Genomic DNA, 15,880 nt, shown 5'->3' on the forward strand with positions numbered 1-15,880 from the left:
GACTGGGAGGACATGGGAGGAATGTGTGTCTCTGGTTGAAACATACATGAGAATTACGCCCACTCCACAGGGGCTGTCACCTTTTGAAATAGTGACAGGGAGGCAGTTTAGACTACCAATTATAGACACTATAAGAGAGGTAGATGAGGCAGGGGCGGACCACACACTAGCTGACTGGATGAGCCGTCTTTTTAAAAGCAACGAGATCGCTCGAACAAATAACCTGCCAGACATCTCTGTTCCCCTCCAGAACACCCGTGTGGAGCCAGGCGACCAGGTCCTCATCAAGGAGGTGAAAAGAAAACATTGGCACCATCCACGCTGGGAAGGTCCATTCACCGTCTTGCTGACTACTCCAACGTGGTTAAAAATCGCAGAGCGGAACACATGGATACATAAAAACAACTGCAAAAAGGTAATACCTCTCCAGGCAGACGACGGATAGTGGTGTGAAGTCCGGTTACACGGGGTGGTGGTTCTTTTAGTGGCCACTAGTCTCAACCCGGTGAAGAAATCAACCGAGCCACAATCCATTTAGAAAATGCTTGGTAAGGTGTTACTTGCGGTGGCCGCAGTTGCTGCGACCCTAGTGGTCGTAGGACTGCTGAACTATGACGCTCTGCAGTCGAGGCAGAAAAGATGGACACATCTGAAAGACGACCCCTGGGGTCAGGACAGCGGAGAAGAGAAACAACCACGGCTGAAGAATAAATGGTTTTCATATATGCATAAGTTGGCTGACTGAACACAAGATGTTGTACATTCATTACCGATGACGTACATTCTGACAACATGACCTTTGCAATGGACCGCCTGCGGGCCCTCCAGAAGGCCGTGGCCGCCGACCATGTTGATGTTTTACAATCCAACTGGTTCGGCTGGCTGTGGTCTGGAAGCTGGATGAAACTCCTCGTAAAAGCTGGAGTACTGATGACATGTATTTTCGTTCTGATGTGTTGTCTTATGGCTTGTATAATCCCCTGCATAAAAGCAATGATTGGCAGGATGGTGGGTAATACCTTTGTACAATACGTCATGTTGCAGCAGGATGAACCCAAGAGCGAAGAAGATCATATGGCTCTGAACAAAGCCCCCCCTGATGTATACTCTAGTGTTGAACGCGCCCAGCAAAGAGTACAGTACTAAGGTTTATAATGACGGCTGGTTAGAAAGTGTGTATAACAAGTTAACCAGATCTGAATATGAGAAAAACACAGTACAAAGCTAAAAAATGAAAAACAGGAGGGAATGTTAGAGTTTAGAGCATGTGTTTTCAATTTGCATTAAAGAATGTACGCCCTATGAATGTAATTACTGTAGCTAACAGAAGAAGAGTAATACGTTGTTGTTTTACTTATTCTATACCGTTCACCCTGAGGACAAGAGGTCAACAGGGTTAATGTGTCTCCCCACATACCTCACACACCACCACACATGGCTCAGGGTCATCTCAGACTGATGAGGGACTGGACAAACTGTTTCCTCATTCTGTGTGGGATAACCACTTCAATAAAAAGGACTGTGGTAGAGCCAGAGTGTTTGGAGAGGCACAGCTCAACATTCTCCTTGCAGCAAGTAAAACCAAGAGCTCGAGCCTGTCATCTGTGGTCATTGGAGTGTGGGTCTGTTAATTGAACTAGCGGGGCTTTATCTTTATGGTAAAAACCCCACAGGTGTCTGCGGTCGAATGGTCAAAGAATGACCGCCTAACGTCCTTTCCTAACCACTTCTCCTTGACCTCTGTGGAAAACGTCACGGAGTCAAGGAAAGCTGGGGAGGAGAGTTCATGAGTGTGGTGGTTAGGCTCAGCTCCACTTTCACTAAACTTCGTAGTTATGAGGCGACGGCTAGTGACGTCAGTCTGAAACTACAATGTTCAGGAGAAGGACTACAAAATAGATCCTCTTACTTCATCTGTGTTCTTACAGTGTTGTTTAATGACAACATAAACAACCTGGTTCATAGTATTACTTTATTAATATAAACAACCTGGTTCAAAGTATTACTTTATTAATATAAACAATCTGGTTCAAAGTATTACTTTATTAATATAAACAACCTGGTTCAAAGTATTACTTTATTAACATAAACAAGTTATTGTGTGTTGACCAATATTTTGTGTTTCACTTATTGATTGTGAATTATTGCTTTATTATAATTGGTTCACCACACAATGATTTATGTCACGTATCTATAAGTAGAAACTTGATTTACGTGTTTTAATTAGTTATATTTACCCATTTAGGGTGTGATTTGATTTTTGATTCTCTTTTATTTGATTTTGAAAAGAATGAAGTTAAACCTGCCGGTCAGGTGGGAGGGGTTAATCCTGTGCGTGGCCTTCTGGTTCCCATAGCGACGACACAGTGCTTCCTGCTCTCTGGGAGGAGCTTCACCTGCAACAGGTGAGACCGAAAGTAGGAAAGTCATTTCACTTTGGACATTGTTCATTCTTTTGAAAGCAGCGATGACGGGGAGAACCGGGTCCGTGGTCCTGGTCCTCAGTCTGGTTCTTCTGCTCCCGACAGCTGCAGGTAGAGTCCTTCACTCTGATGATCAACACGTCCTTTACAGGCTTCTTTACTTTAATCATTTGACACAAGTCGACAATCCGTACATCTGTGTTTCATTCTTCCTGTAATAATTATGCATTTTATCCCCCCCCCCAGGGCCAATAGGAGAGCCTGGTAAGTCAAACCCGTCTTTACCTCATAATCAGAACTGTTTCCTGCCAATAACGTTACACATACAAGGAATTTGACAAGGTGGAAGGTGCATAAAAAAAACAAAAAACACGAGACATAATTAAAATGTACAATCAAAAAATATTGAAAAAACAAACAAATAACAGTACTTTGTTTCCTTTTGTGTCTTTGGATCCGTTTAGTTTATTTTTGTGGTGGTGTTTTGTCTCATTGTGATGTTTTAATGTCTCAATGTGGTCGTGTTTTGTCTCATTGTGGTCTTTTAATGTCTCTTTGTGGTCTTTTAATATCTCATGTGTCTCTTTGTGGTCTTTTAATGTCTCTTTGTGGTCTTTTGATGTATTTTAATGTCTCTGATTCTGTCTGACACATGGCAACCGGTTTATCGGCTGCCGAATCTGGGCCGAATAATGTAATTAATAAATAATATTACATTACGTAATAACATTAAGATATCCCTCAAAGTGGTCTCTCTCATATAAAGCTACACAATAAAAAAAAGTATTTTAAACTGGCTTTATAAGTTTTAAATAATAGTTGTAAAGGCAATCGTAACAGGCAACCACTAGGGTCTCCTGCTACGCGGACTGGTGTTATTGTTGGGCCGCGGTGCATTCTGGGAGAACTACGAGGACATTTCTCTTGAGGAAAAATGAAACGCACATTTAAAAGTGGTGCCCAAAAGCGGCAATCAAAACAGAACATTTCTGAATTAAATGCCAAACTTCCCAACATTACAAGTCTTTTTCGACCAGCTGGTGAAGGATGCACTCATCTGCCAGAAGAGACGGGTATTGTACTGTTTGCTATAGCTAACATTAGCACGTAGCTAACGTTATACTTTGACAGCTGTACTGCTCTGTCTATGTGTTGTGCTTGAAAATACATTAACCTTATTAAACCTATGCTCTCACTATACCCCCTGCGCCCATTATCGGACACGTTTCCTTAATTATCTCCACAACCACATCGTTGTTTAACTTCATTTCACGTTGTCCAACACTGCAACCCTTTTGAGAAGACAACGGCTCTGTACAAAATAATACAAGTAACCGTTAAGTTTATGTCCTAACTTACGTAAATTACAACCACTCGCCGTGAGCTCCGTCAACTTTCCGCGACGCAAGTAACGTTTCACAAAATCGCTCGTAACTATCCTTTAAAACAACGGATTTCAATAATAAACACATCTCCGTGACCGTGCGGGCATGTAGGAGTCGTTTATCTTTGGATAATGACCGCCGGACAATACATTATCCCTTACATATGGGGGGGGGGCCCTCTCAGGGTTATTCTGCAGGGGGGCCTCATGTGTTTCCGTTACGGCACTGAATATGCTGCTATAGGCTTATAGGCTGCTGGGGGATGTTTGAGGATACACTGAGCATATTAAGTTTCCTGATGACGTCATCACTTTCTCTGCCTTCATTGTCTTTTAATTGTCTTTCATTCACTAATGATTGACAGCTGTACAGTTCGGACTTTAACCTATTGATTTGCCTGACAATACGACCACCTTTCCCTTTTTTAAAAACTATCAATATAATTTTTTTTTATCTCAAGGATCTACGTGTACATGACTGCTCCGGTTATAATAATATATCTTTATACATCACGATGAAACTCTATAAATTAAAGGACCTGCTTGTGATTTAGTGACAGATTATCAAATTATAGCTATGAAAAGGTTCTAAAACACAGAGACCGATGCAGTAGAATAAATCATGTAGTGTGTTTTGCTGAAAAGACACAAAGGCTTAATGTTGAATATTTATTGTGTCTTTTCATCCGCAGCTGACCCACAATGCTCTCTAGAAGTCCACCCTGGTTGGAACGTGACTCTACGGATTTTGATACTCCAAAAATTTGTGTGCAAAGACTCGACTTTTCATTTGATGGATGAGGAATTCAGGGATGTGTGGGTGTTCCGTGATGGAGTGGAAGACCTTGGCAGCCGGCACGAGGAGTTCAAAGGAAACGTTTTTCCCGAAGATCCGTGTTCAGGGAACTTCTCAGTAAAGATCAAAGTAAATACTACTGAGAGTAGAACATACACCTTCACTTTTAATGGAGGCAAGATTATCAGCTGTTCCACAAGCCACACTGGTGAGTCCACAGAGGTTCTTCTGATTGTCCTCCAAACAGCAGCTCCCTCAAATGCTTTCTTTCTTTCTTCACAGCTCAAGTCCATAACACACGACCCAGTCAGCCAGATGGTGACGGCACTCGAGCAACTCCCCCAAATATCAAAAAAGACATCGTTCTGCGCAGTGAGAATGTTTAATAACTCGTATTCACCCCACAGCGAAGCATCTGGTCTGTGTACACGGCGCACGGAGCTGACTCTCAAAATATGCCATGATAGAAATTATAGCGATTCATAAAGCCTCTTCCCAAGAGCGTGCGGGACGGACTGCGGCCCTGAACAGCTGGCAGAGAAAGATCAGATCACTATTATTATATATATATATATATATATATATATATATATATATATATATATATATATATATATATATATATATATATCACAAGTCAGCAGTAAAACACCGACAAGAACATCTCTGACATTCTTTCAGGGGGGGATCCAAAAGGCGACGGCATCCTCATCGCTGGCATCGTCATCGCTGTCATCGTCATCGCTAAGGTGATCTGGCCTCGCTGCAAGAGTAAGACATTTCTGAACTTTATTAGCCCCCTTTAATGTCGGTTCTCTGTGGTTCTCTGTGTTCTCTGTGGTTCTCTGTGTTCTCTGTGGTTCTCTAAAGCTCTCGCTCGAAACGTCCTGTTGATGAAATGTTTTGGATCAGTTCATTGCTTGAAGTCTTCTGACCTCCATCTTCTTACAGAAAAGCCACAGGAGGCCACAGAGGAGGAGATGGAGGAGCTGCAAGGGAGCCCAAATCCACAAGGGAGCCCAAATCCACAAGAGAGCCCAAATCCACAAGAGAGCCCAAATTCACAAGAGAGCCCAAATCCACAAGAGAGCCCAAATTCACAAGGGAACCCAAATCCACAAGAGAGCCCAAATTCACAAGGGAACCCAAATCCACAAGGGAGCCCAAATCCACAAGGGAGCCCAAATCCACAAGGGAGCCCAAATCCACAAGAGAGCCCAAATTCACAAGGGAACCCAAATCCACAAGAGAGCCCAAATTCACAAGGGAACCCAAATCCACAAGAGAGCCCAAATTCACAAGGGAACCCAAATCCACAAGGGAGCCCAAATCCACAAGGGAGCCCAAATCCACAAGGGAGCCCAAATCCACAAGAGAGCCCAAATTCACAAGGGAACCCAAATCCACAAGATAGCCCAAATTCACAAGGGAACCCAAATCCACAAGGGAGCCCAAATCCACAAGGGAGCCCAAATCCACAAGGGAGCCCAAATCCACAAGAGAGCCCAAATTCACAAGGGAACCCAAATCCACAAGGGAGCCCAAATTCACAAGAGAGCCCAAATTCACCTCAGACGCTGTGACGGGCCCAAGGGAAGTTACATGCAGCCGACGATATCGCAACAGCAACTGAGCAGCACACCCCACCAAATAGACTGGTCTGGGGAAGCGGACTCTACCATGTTCCCACAGACAGAGGGGTGTCCTCAACAGCAGTCTATCCATACACTGAGGATCTGGCTCTTGACCCATAGAGTCCTCACCATGTTGTCTGTCGTCATTTAAGTTCTAGCCAAATACATTTTTGGCGACTATGGCGCAAATATGTGGAACTTATTTACTTATTCTTATTTGGCACATTGTCCTGATTTTATTCCCCATCTTAAAACTTTATATATATATTTTTAGGTGAAAAAAATCCATATTTGTTCCACCTTTACCTGCTCTCCCAGTTCTATGTGTACCCTGGTCCTTCACTTTACAATCTGTACACATACAACATCCTCTGACCCTCGCATCGGTTCAGGACCCCCCCTCCCACCCAATGGTGTATAGAACACAAAACATGTGCTAAAAGAACCGTTTAGGGGCATTAATTGGCAGAAGTGGCACATATTAATATGAAGGGTTCTGCAAAATGACATCTTAGTGCTTTCTTCAGCACATTTACCTGTAAGTGTAATAAACCATAAGGATGTCTGCGCCATGTGCCTTTAACAATACCAACACGTGAATGCACTGTTTTTAATCTTTTATAATTTTAAATAAATATGTTTTAACTTACAGACTGTACTTTTCTGAATCATGTGCAATATAGAGACCCAGCAAATGTTTTGACTGTATTTTACCCGACACTTTAACTTTTTGTTTGATTATTATTATGCAACATTTTGATTTGCTCAAACTTTTATTCAATTACAAACATCGAGGAAGTGAGTTTTGTAAGCTGTGAAACATCTGATGATGATTTTTTTTGAAGGTGTCCAATAACATAATACAACTAAGATTCATAGACAGACGGTGACGTATAGACACAACTAATTCACATATAAACAAAAGAAAAGTGTACCTACAGTATGAGCACATACGTATATATCACTGAGGCACATAACACATCCACACTAACAAGACAAATGCACGTATAGGTGAAACAAACAAACAAACAAACAAACAAACAAACAAACAAACAGGACAGAGGTTACATTAATGCTTCACAGCTGATTGGCAACAAGCCGTCTTTTGAGCCCCATGGCCCGATTTACACATCATAGTTAGACTGTGTAAAACATTACAATAAACATGAGCACATATATTGATGTTGTACATCAAATTAAACAAGAGAACTTGGGCTACAAGAATCAGTAAGCCATTTCCACACAACTCAAACACCAACTGAAAGAATTGTGAAAATATCATAATCATCATTTTGTCAGGAGTCAGCCCACTCAGCACGTTTCTGGAACTAGCATCCCGTAGCTCGGTGCTATCAGAAAAAGCCAGATAGCGAAAAGCAAGAAGATTCAACACAGTTTCTAAATATCTTTTCTAAATCCTTCTGCACCAAAGCATCTCTGAGATATGAGCCAAAGAACACAGCAACATGAATCGATTTAGCGCTTTACAGTCACAAATGTTGCTTACAAAAAAAAGTGAAATATATGGTTTGGTACATGAGAAAATTCAAATTGCACAGATGCCCATTTTTCCTAATTAATCTGTACTAAAACCTCTAACTCTGTTTGCCTCCTCGGACCGTGACCTCCAGCATTCACTGGGGCGTTTTGCAGCCGAGTGCGAAGCGGCAGGGATGAGAGTTAGCACCTCCAAATCTGAGGCCATGGTGCTCTGCCGGAAACCGGCGGATTGCTCCCTCCAGGTGGGGGCAAACTGCCTACCCCAAGCGAAGGAGTTCAAGTATCTCGGGGTCTTGTTCACGAGTGAGGGTAAGGTGGAGCGGGAGGTCGACAGGCGGATCGGTGCGGCTGCAGCAGTAAAACAGGCGCTGTACCGGTCCGTCTTGGTGAAGAGGGAGCTGAGCCGGAAGGCAAAGCTCTCCATTTACTGGTCGGTCTACGTTCCAACCCTCACCTATGGTCACGAACTCTGGGTCGTGACCGAAAGAACGAGATCTCGGATACAAGCGGCCGAAATGATCTTCCTCCGTAGGGTGGCCGGGCTCAGCCTTAGAGATAGGGTAAGGAGCTCGGACATCAGGGGGCAGCTTGGAGTCGAGTCGCTGCTCCTTCGTGTCCAAAGGAGTCAGCTGAGGTGGTTCATCTAGTCAGGATGCCTCCTGGACGCCTCCCATTAGAGGTTTTCCGGGCACGTCCAACTGGTAGGAGGCCCCGGGGAAGACCGAGGACACGCTGGAGGGATTATATCTCCCGGCTGGCCTTGGAACGCCTCGGGATCCCCCAGAATGAGCTGGAAAGTGCTGCGGGTGAGAGGGAAGCCTGGGTCGGCCTGCTGAACCTGCTGCCACCGCGACCCGACCCCGGATAAGAGGTGATCATGGATGGATGGATGGATTTTAAAGGATATGTGTATAGTGTGTGAATCAGACCTCACCCTCAATGTGTCGGGACAAAGTATTGTGTGGACCCTGAACGGGACCTTCAAAGTCCTGGTCTACAGAAGTAATGGTGTTTCCCCTGAAGATCAGGCAGCTCAATTCAAAGGCCGAACATCTCAGGACGACGGCTGGAAACCGGGCGAAGGGAAACTTGCAGTGAAAATCTCCTCAGTGAAGGAATCTGATGCTGGAAGTTACACATGTGAAGTTGGATCAACAAACAAACAAAAAATCTCCTGCTCAACAACACTCGTTGTTTACCAGTGTAAGGCACTTTTATATTGATGGAAACAGCAATAACAGGCCTACTGTAAATTATCATAACGGTTGTGGTTATTGATTCCAATTCAATATCTGATCAATTCAGAAGGTCAGAGGTCACCTCCCCACTGATCATAACTATTGGTCATCATAAGCTGCAGTGCAAACAACCTCTATGGTCATATTTATTCAGGAGGACAGACTCTTAGTCCGGTTAAAACAAACAAACAAACAAACAAACGCATCAAGACATCAAATCAGTGTCAAAAATTCTCATTCAGTAAAACATTGTGAGTCATTAATCAACTTTTTGTCTCATTTTCCGCAGCGAATGTTGAGAAGCAGGCCGGATTGGTAAGTAAAATACAGATATGCCAGAAAACTAAGTGCACTCACACATTTTTATTCCCACACTGTATTTGCCACATGTAGCCTTTAAATAATCTTTGTATATTCTGCTGGTTTACCTCATTTGTAGCATCTTAATATCACATTTACGTCTTCTTTTTGGACTGCAGCGCTCACATTATTGTATCTCTGTAAGTTGAGAGATATGAAGGTGTTTAGTAGTGAACTATTGAGGATGTTGGTGCTAATATGTAAATACAAATGAAAGGATGCATCCATGATCTCAATGCACCCGATTATTGATCAACATGTGCATAACATTAGTGGTATGAAGTGGCTATAATTTGGATGGAACTTGGATATAGTTGTAGATGGGCCTGTGTATTGTGTCCCACCATGAACAACAAGGAATAAATTAATAATAATTTGTAATAAGAATAACATTTATAATATACTAATAGACTTGTTTTAAACGTGTATTAAAATTGTCAATTAAAACCTGTTGTTCAATGATAAAATAAGATAATACTTTATTAGTGGTAATCTGTTTTTTTTCTTTCTTTTTTCGACTAGAAACAAAAAGGAAATGTTGTTATAATTTGGATGGAACTTGTATACTGTTTTAAATAAGCCTGTGTACTGTGTACTTATATACGTTTGTTTCCCTACTTTCATTTTGTATTTTGAAAACAACAAAATGGAACATAACAAGACACATGGGGTCAAATTAAACAGACTTCAAAGAAATAGTTTCAGGCTGGTTTAGTGGACTTTTCTGTGCCGATTGCTCTGATATTTCAGGAGAATATTCACAATTGGTCCAAGTATTCATGCTTGAGCAGGAGAACGTGAACACGGATTGGATGGAAGAACAGCTCTTGTCATATTTCCTCTCTTCTTTCAGGACACCAGGGTTACATTGGTACTGGCTGCGTCTGCAATGGTGTACTTTCTGTGTTACTGAAAAAACATATGCCGGATCTGGATGGATATTGATATGAAGGACCAGTAAGTCACACATCACACTCACTTTCCCCATTTAAAAGAACGAGTTTCCACTATTTTGTCCGTCATTGTGGTCATTTGTATCGCTTCTGTGTGACTTGAAAGACTCCTAAAGGTGTCTTTGAGAAGACTCCTAAAGGTGTCTTTGAGAAGACTCCTAAAGGTGTCTTTGAGAAGACTCCTAAAGGTGTCTTTGAGAAGACTCCTAAAGGTGTCTTTGAGAAGACTCCTAAAGGTTTCTTTGAGAAGACTCCTAAAGGTGTCTTTGAGAAGACTCCTAAAGGTTTCTTTGAGAAGACTCCTAAAGGTTTCTTTGAGAAGACTCCTAAAGGTGTCTTTGAGAAGACTCCTAAAGGTTTCTTTGAGAAGACTCCTAAAGGTTTCTTTGAGAAGACTCCTAAAGGTGTCTTTGAGAAGACTCCTAAAGGTGTCTTTGAGAAGACTCCTAAAGGTTTCTTTAACTCCTTCCTGGGCGATCCAGGACAAAGCTAGTGTTTTGTGTCGTCTAGGTGAGACGAGACAGGAGAGCAACTGGAGCACAAGGAGAGCACAAGGAGAGCACAAGGAGAACACAAGGAGAACACAAGGAGAACACAAGGAGAACACAAGGAGAACAACCCTGAGACCAATGAAGAACACGGGAGACACTTTAACCTTAATGATAGGAAAAGAGCTGCTGAACTGTAAGCCTGGGATTTTGTGATTAGATCTTAAAATGCAAATGTTTTTTGATTTGTGTGAATTTTGATAAATGGAATGATTGTACCAACCATCTCAGACCCTGTCCAAGCTGTGTGTGTGTGTGTGTGTGTGTGTGTGTGTGCTTTTATTTCCCTATAACATTGTTTTACTATTGCGTTTTTAAATTATTTTTTTTAAGTGTTTTAAGTGTGTTTAACCATCTTTTGAAGCACTTTGTAACATCAGTTAAGAAAAGCACTAAACCATAATGAATATATATTCATATGATATAAGATAGTATATATAAATAATTGTACTGTACGACCTATTGATTCATTTTCCATGCTGCAGATGCTCAAATTGGTGATGTAAATAAATAAAAAAATCCTTTAAGACGTAACATTGTTCTCACACTTTTAATAGAATTCAACATTTCCTCCTTATTACAATAGAAGTTCTGTGTACAGACGACACATCTGCATTTCACACGGTCAGCATTATGTTTCTACCCCCCCCCTCCCCCCCCCGCACCACGATGACCCATTTAAACTGCCTAGCAACACAACAGTCAGAAAGGTAGAGACGCTCTTTTCACATTGAAGTTCAAAGACAGATTTATTGCGTGTTTTGGTCACAGGACATCTTATCCATCCGTTTTATTAAATTAAATGTGCCACACAGTTATTTTGATGTGCGTCTGAAGGCGTGTGGTTTTAAATGGCACGACGTTTCCACTTCTTAGAAATAACACAGAGACAGTTTCAGTCGTCAGCTCACCACACCGGACCTGACAGGAACACCCGGCAACGAGCTGGGTCAAAGTAACGTTCACACCGCAGCACAAAGAATAACAACGCTACAAAAGGACATTCACGGATTCGTGAAAGATTTATAATATTTGGAGTAAATTCTGGACGGATATGAAATGGAACCAAACACACAGACTTAACTCACAGCTCACCATGTGAGCACCATGTGAACCACAAAGATGAGACAAACATACACACATCACTTAGTCTGAAGATGCTGGTGGTGGAGATGGACCTCCAGGACCTCGAGCGGGGCCAAGAACACAGTGACCTCTTTAACCAGCCGGCAGGCCTACACAGCGATCTCCATGACGACGCTGTCGCCGCCTCTTCCGTCGGCGAGCGTCAGAGCTGCTGCGAGCGGAAAGAGGTCAAGTTCCTGTGAGAAGAATCGCTGCGATGCTATTGGACGTCCACGCCAGCCGGCAGCAGAGCAACTACAACAGCAACACAGCTGCACGTTGTGTTGCTGTGTCGGCGTTGACGTCCAAACCTCAAAACCACAGCGGCAAGAGTCACGCTGATCTATGACTCAATTCAGTAAACACTAAGAGAACAAAAGCTCCAAGAATAACTGATTGCAATGTTAATGAAACGTTGTTTAGAACAACAAATACACACAACAATGCAGTAGAAATACAAGTAAATATAAAAACAAGTGTCTGGTGCATTAAGACGCAATAAATAACGAAAAGACGTTCTCTGGTTTGACTTTTGTTTCCAATCAACAACTTTTATGTGACAGACAGAAAGAGAAGTGGCAACAAAGTGGCAACAAAGTGACAACAAACACGGCAACAAAAGTGGCAACAAACACGGCAACAAAGTGACAACAAACACGGCAACAAAGTGACAACAAACACGGCAACAAAAGTGGCAACAAACACGGCAACAAAAGTGGCAACAAACACGGCAACAAAGTGGCAACAAACACGGCAACAAAGTGACAACAAACACGGCAACAAAACAACAAACACGGCAACAAAACAACAAACACGGCAACAAAAGTGGCAACAAACACGGCAACAAAACAACAAACACGGCAACAAAAGTGGCAACAAACACGGCAACAAAGTGACAACAAACACGGCAACAAAGTGACAACAAACACGGCAACAAAAGTGGCAACAAACACGGCAACAAAAGTGGCAACAAACACGGCAACAAAGTGGCAACAAACACGGCAACAAAGTGACAACAAACACGGCAACAAAAGTGGCAACAAACACGGCAACAAAAGTGGCAACAAACACGGCAACAAAACAACAAACACGGCAACAAAAGTGGCAACAAACACGGCAACAAAAGTGGCAACAAACACGGCAACAAAAGTGGCAACAAACACGGCAACAAAACAACAAACACGGCAACAAAACAACAAACACGGCAACAAAAGTGGCAACAAACACGGCAACAAAACAACAAACACGGCTTTACATGTTGCGAGTTGACTGAAATAACTTTTGAATTCCTTTGAGCAATGTCAGATAAAACATGACGTTTAACAACACACGTGTAATTATACCAAATAATAAGTCAGTTGAATTACTGCCAACATGTTTTTCAGGTTTATGTAATACCATATGGTATTTAAACCTTTATATAACCTCTTGGTTATTAATGAAAACCAAAGTTATGCAGATGGCACTGAATTATCTTTGTATTTCCAGAGTTTTGAGTTAAAAATTTAAGTTTATAGACGTTTTACCCTGAGATCTATAGAAAGTAAAAAGTTTTTATTTAATGCGAAGCTACAGCACATTAAAAGTAAGTAATAAAAACCAAATAAAAGTAAGTAATACAAACCATAATAATTTGCTCAATGACCAGCTTTCAACTGATTTTTTAGTTTATTTTTAAAGTGCTGATGGAGCTGCAGTTCTACACCACGTCCAGCAGGTGTTCCATTGAGTTGTGTCTTTCTGGTGGGTCTGATTGAGCTCACTGAGCGACCCCACCAGGTCACCCAGTGGAGGAGGGGCCACACCATTTAGGATGCTATAGACCATGCACACATTTGAAAATAGGCTAACGTTCAGATTGTATTTCTCTAGTATCCCACAGTGATGAAAAGCCAATGATCCCAACGAGCTAACTGATAGCGCAGCTCGCTAGCAGAGCGGTGTCGTTGCTCTTACCTCGGCTCCGGTCTCTGTAGATGAGAGCCAGTAAGATGGTGGACAGCAGGTAAGGCGTCCCCACCAACAGGTGACACATCACCCTGGAGGCGGAGCAGGAGGCTGCAGGTGGAGCTGAAGACGGAGGTTGAGGAGAACCTGTGGAATAAAAGAACTGTTACCCAGGTGGTCACGGCCAGGGAGGAAACAGGGAGGTCCTGCTATTTAAATGACCTCCAGCAATACACACCATCAGTAATCTAGTAGTTCACCTCTAATATTGAGTCCATACAATCTAAATAAAGATATATAATGTATATATAAATATATATGTATAATTTTTATATATATATATATTTAAAAAAATTGTTTTTTCTGCTTGCATTCCTCCAATTTCACGTGTTTTTCTGTTCCATCTTTAGTCCTTAATGTAACTCATCAGGCTGAACACCCATGTGATCCTCTTTGTTCACTTTTTCTTACGTCCACTGGTGACGCCGTGTTTAAGGTCACATCGCAATGCATTGTGGGTAATTCCCTCTGGCACAGCCTGCATCTAATGCCGACTTAAGGAAAGGGTTCAACATGTCTGAGTCCTAGTGATGTCACAGCCCAGGAGTCGAGTTGCATTCTGGGAAACGTAGCCGCCAACTTTTTGACGAGAAAGACGTGGAATGAAAAACTGATGATTTCTCTGGTTCCACTGCAGCACATTTCAAATAAATCCTCACTATCAATAGATTGGAGCACGTTTACATGGCAGCAACTTATTATTATTCATATCTCAGACGGACCTTTTCTCAGTTCATCTCACCGTCGACATTCAGCCGGCTGCCCAGCGAATCCCCGAATCCGGGGATGCGGCAGATGTAGAGTCCTTCGTGGGCCTTGGAGGCTCCGTGGATGGTCATCTGTCCCGAGGCGCTGCTGCCCACCAGGAGGCCGTCTTTGAGGAAGGTGAAGGTGTGGTTGGGGGAGCTGGTCTCGGCCCGACAGCGCAGGGTCACGGAGGCTCCCTCCGACACCGGGAGGGCCGGACTCTCCAGGAGCACGGTGCTGTCTGGAAGACACAACTTGGTTATTGGTTCCCATTTCCATCAAATGAACTGGACTCTGTGGTTTCAGAGACACGTCAGACGTGGACCCCCGTGAAGAGTCCGAGTCCAGTACCGGTGATGACGATGGTGATGTTGTCGCTCCTGTTTCCGGTCCCGGACTCGCACCAGTACACCCCGCTGTCGGACGGGTACGGGTCCCCGACGACGCAGGTGGAGCCCGAGGAGGCGGTGCCCCAGCCGGAGGTGCAGGGTCGGACCCCGCCGCCCGCCGTCCTCCTCTTCACCGTCCAGCCGGTGGAGTTCAGGTGGTCCTCGCAGCTCAGAGTGAAGGATTCGTACCTGAAGAACTGAGACCTGTCGGGGATGACCTGCAGGCAGGCTGAGGCCGGGAGGACCAGGTGCACACAGGAAAGAAGGAACAGTTAATAAAGGAAAGAATTGGGAATAAGACTGGAAGAAAGACAGAGAGAGAAGTGGAGCGAGAGAGCAGAAAGAAAGTAAAGTGTACAAGAAGCAAAGAAAAGCAAGAAAACAATGATACAAAAACGCAAAAGGAGGAAAACGAAGTGAAAGGAAAGGCGAGAAAAAGAAATTAAAAAGGCGAGAAGGATTTTTATCCCTCTCACCTTTCAATTCTTTTTCATTGTTTTCGTACTTTTCTTTTCTTGCACACTTCACAGATCAACTCAACTTTTTTTCTTTCTTTTTGTGCTTTTTTTGTAGCAGGAAAAGATCGAGAGAAGAAATACGAAGCAATAAACAATAATAAACAATAAGGCGAAAAGAATAAAATACAAATCTCCGTAAGCCGTTGTACTCACACATCATCAGGCAGAGCGCTCTCAGCTGCATCCTGTCAGCGCTGCCACCACATGACTGAGGACGGCGCTCTGCTCGGCTGCCCGGAGGCGGCGCGACGCCTCCAA

General features: G+C 43.0%; 2 protein-coding genes across 4 annotated transcripts; one reads left to right on the forward strand and one right to left on the reverse strand.

Moving 5' to 3' along the window:
• Window positions 1-2,451: 2,451 nt before the first annotated feature.
• Window positions 2,452-6,805, forward strand: LOC117747548 (circumsporozoite protein-like). 2 transcript variants are annotated; one of them, XM_034556876.1, is made up of 7 exons: window positions 2,452-2,534; window positions 2,670-2,687; window positions 4,500-4,811; window positions 4,886-4,975; window positions 5,285-5,374; window positions 5,555-5,860; window positions 6,149-6,805. In XM_034556876.1, the coding sequence occupies exons 1-7, from the start codon at window positions 2,468-2,470 to the stop codon at window positions 6,184-6,186; spliced, it is 921 nt and encodes a 306-aa protein (XP_034412767.1). In that variant the 5' UTR covers window positions 2,452-2,467; the 3' UTR covers window positions 6,187-6,805. The 2 variants fall into 2 exon arrangements, with proteins under 2 accessions (XP_034412767.1, XP_034412766.1); XM_034556875.1 differs by having other exon boundaries at window positions 5,555-6,804.
• A 4,710-nt stretch (window positions 6,806-11,515) lies between these two features.
• On the reverse strand, window positions 11,516-15,820 carry LOC117747578 (low affinity immunoglobulin gamma Fc region receptor II-like). 2 transcript variants are annotated; one of them, XM_034556937.1, is made up of 5 exons: window positions 15,776-15,820; window positions 15,067-15,333; window positions 14,711-14,956; window positions 13,918-14,055; window positions 11,516-12,130 (listed from the first exon to the last, which is right to left on the reverse strand). In XM_034556937.1, the coding sequence occupies exons 1-5, from the start codon at window positions 15,804-15,806 to the stop codon at window positions 12,072-12,074; spliced, it is 741 nt and encodes a 246-aa protein (XP_034412828.1). In that variant the 5' UTR covers window positions 15,807-15,820; the 3' UTR covers window positions 11,516-12,071. The 2 variants fall into 2 exon arrangements, with proteins under 2 accessions (XP_034412828.1, XP_034412827.1); XM_034556936.1 differs by having other exon boundaries at window positions 11,516-12,133.
• Between the last annotated feature and the right edge of the window lie 60 nt (window positions 15,821-15,880).

The sequence above is a fragment of the Cyclopterus lumpus genome, chromosome 18 (assembly GCF_009769545.1).
Source record: "Cyclopterus lumpus isolate fCycLum1 chromosome 18, fCycLum1.pri, whole genome shotgun sequence".
Taxonomy (NCBI): domain Eukaryota; kingdom Metazoa; phylum Chordata; class Actinopteri; order Perciformes; family Cyclopteridae; genus Cyclopterus; species Cyclopterus lumpus.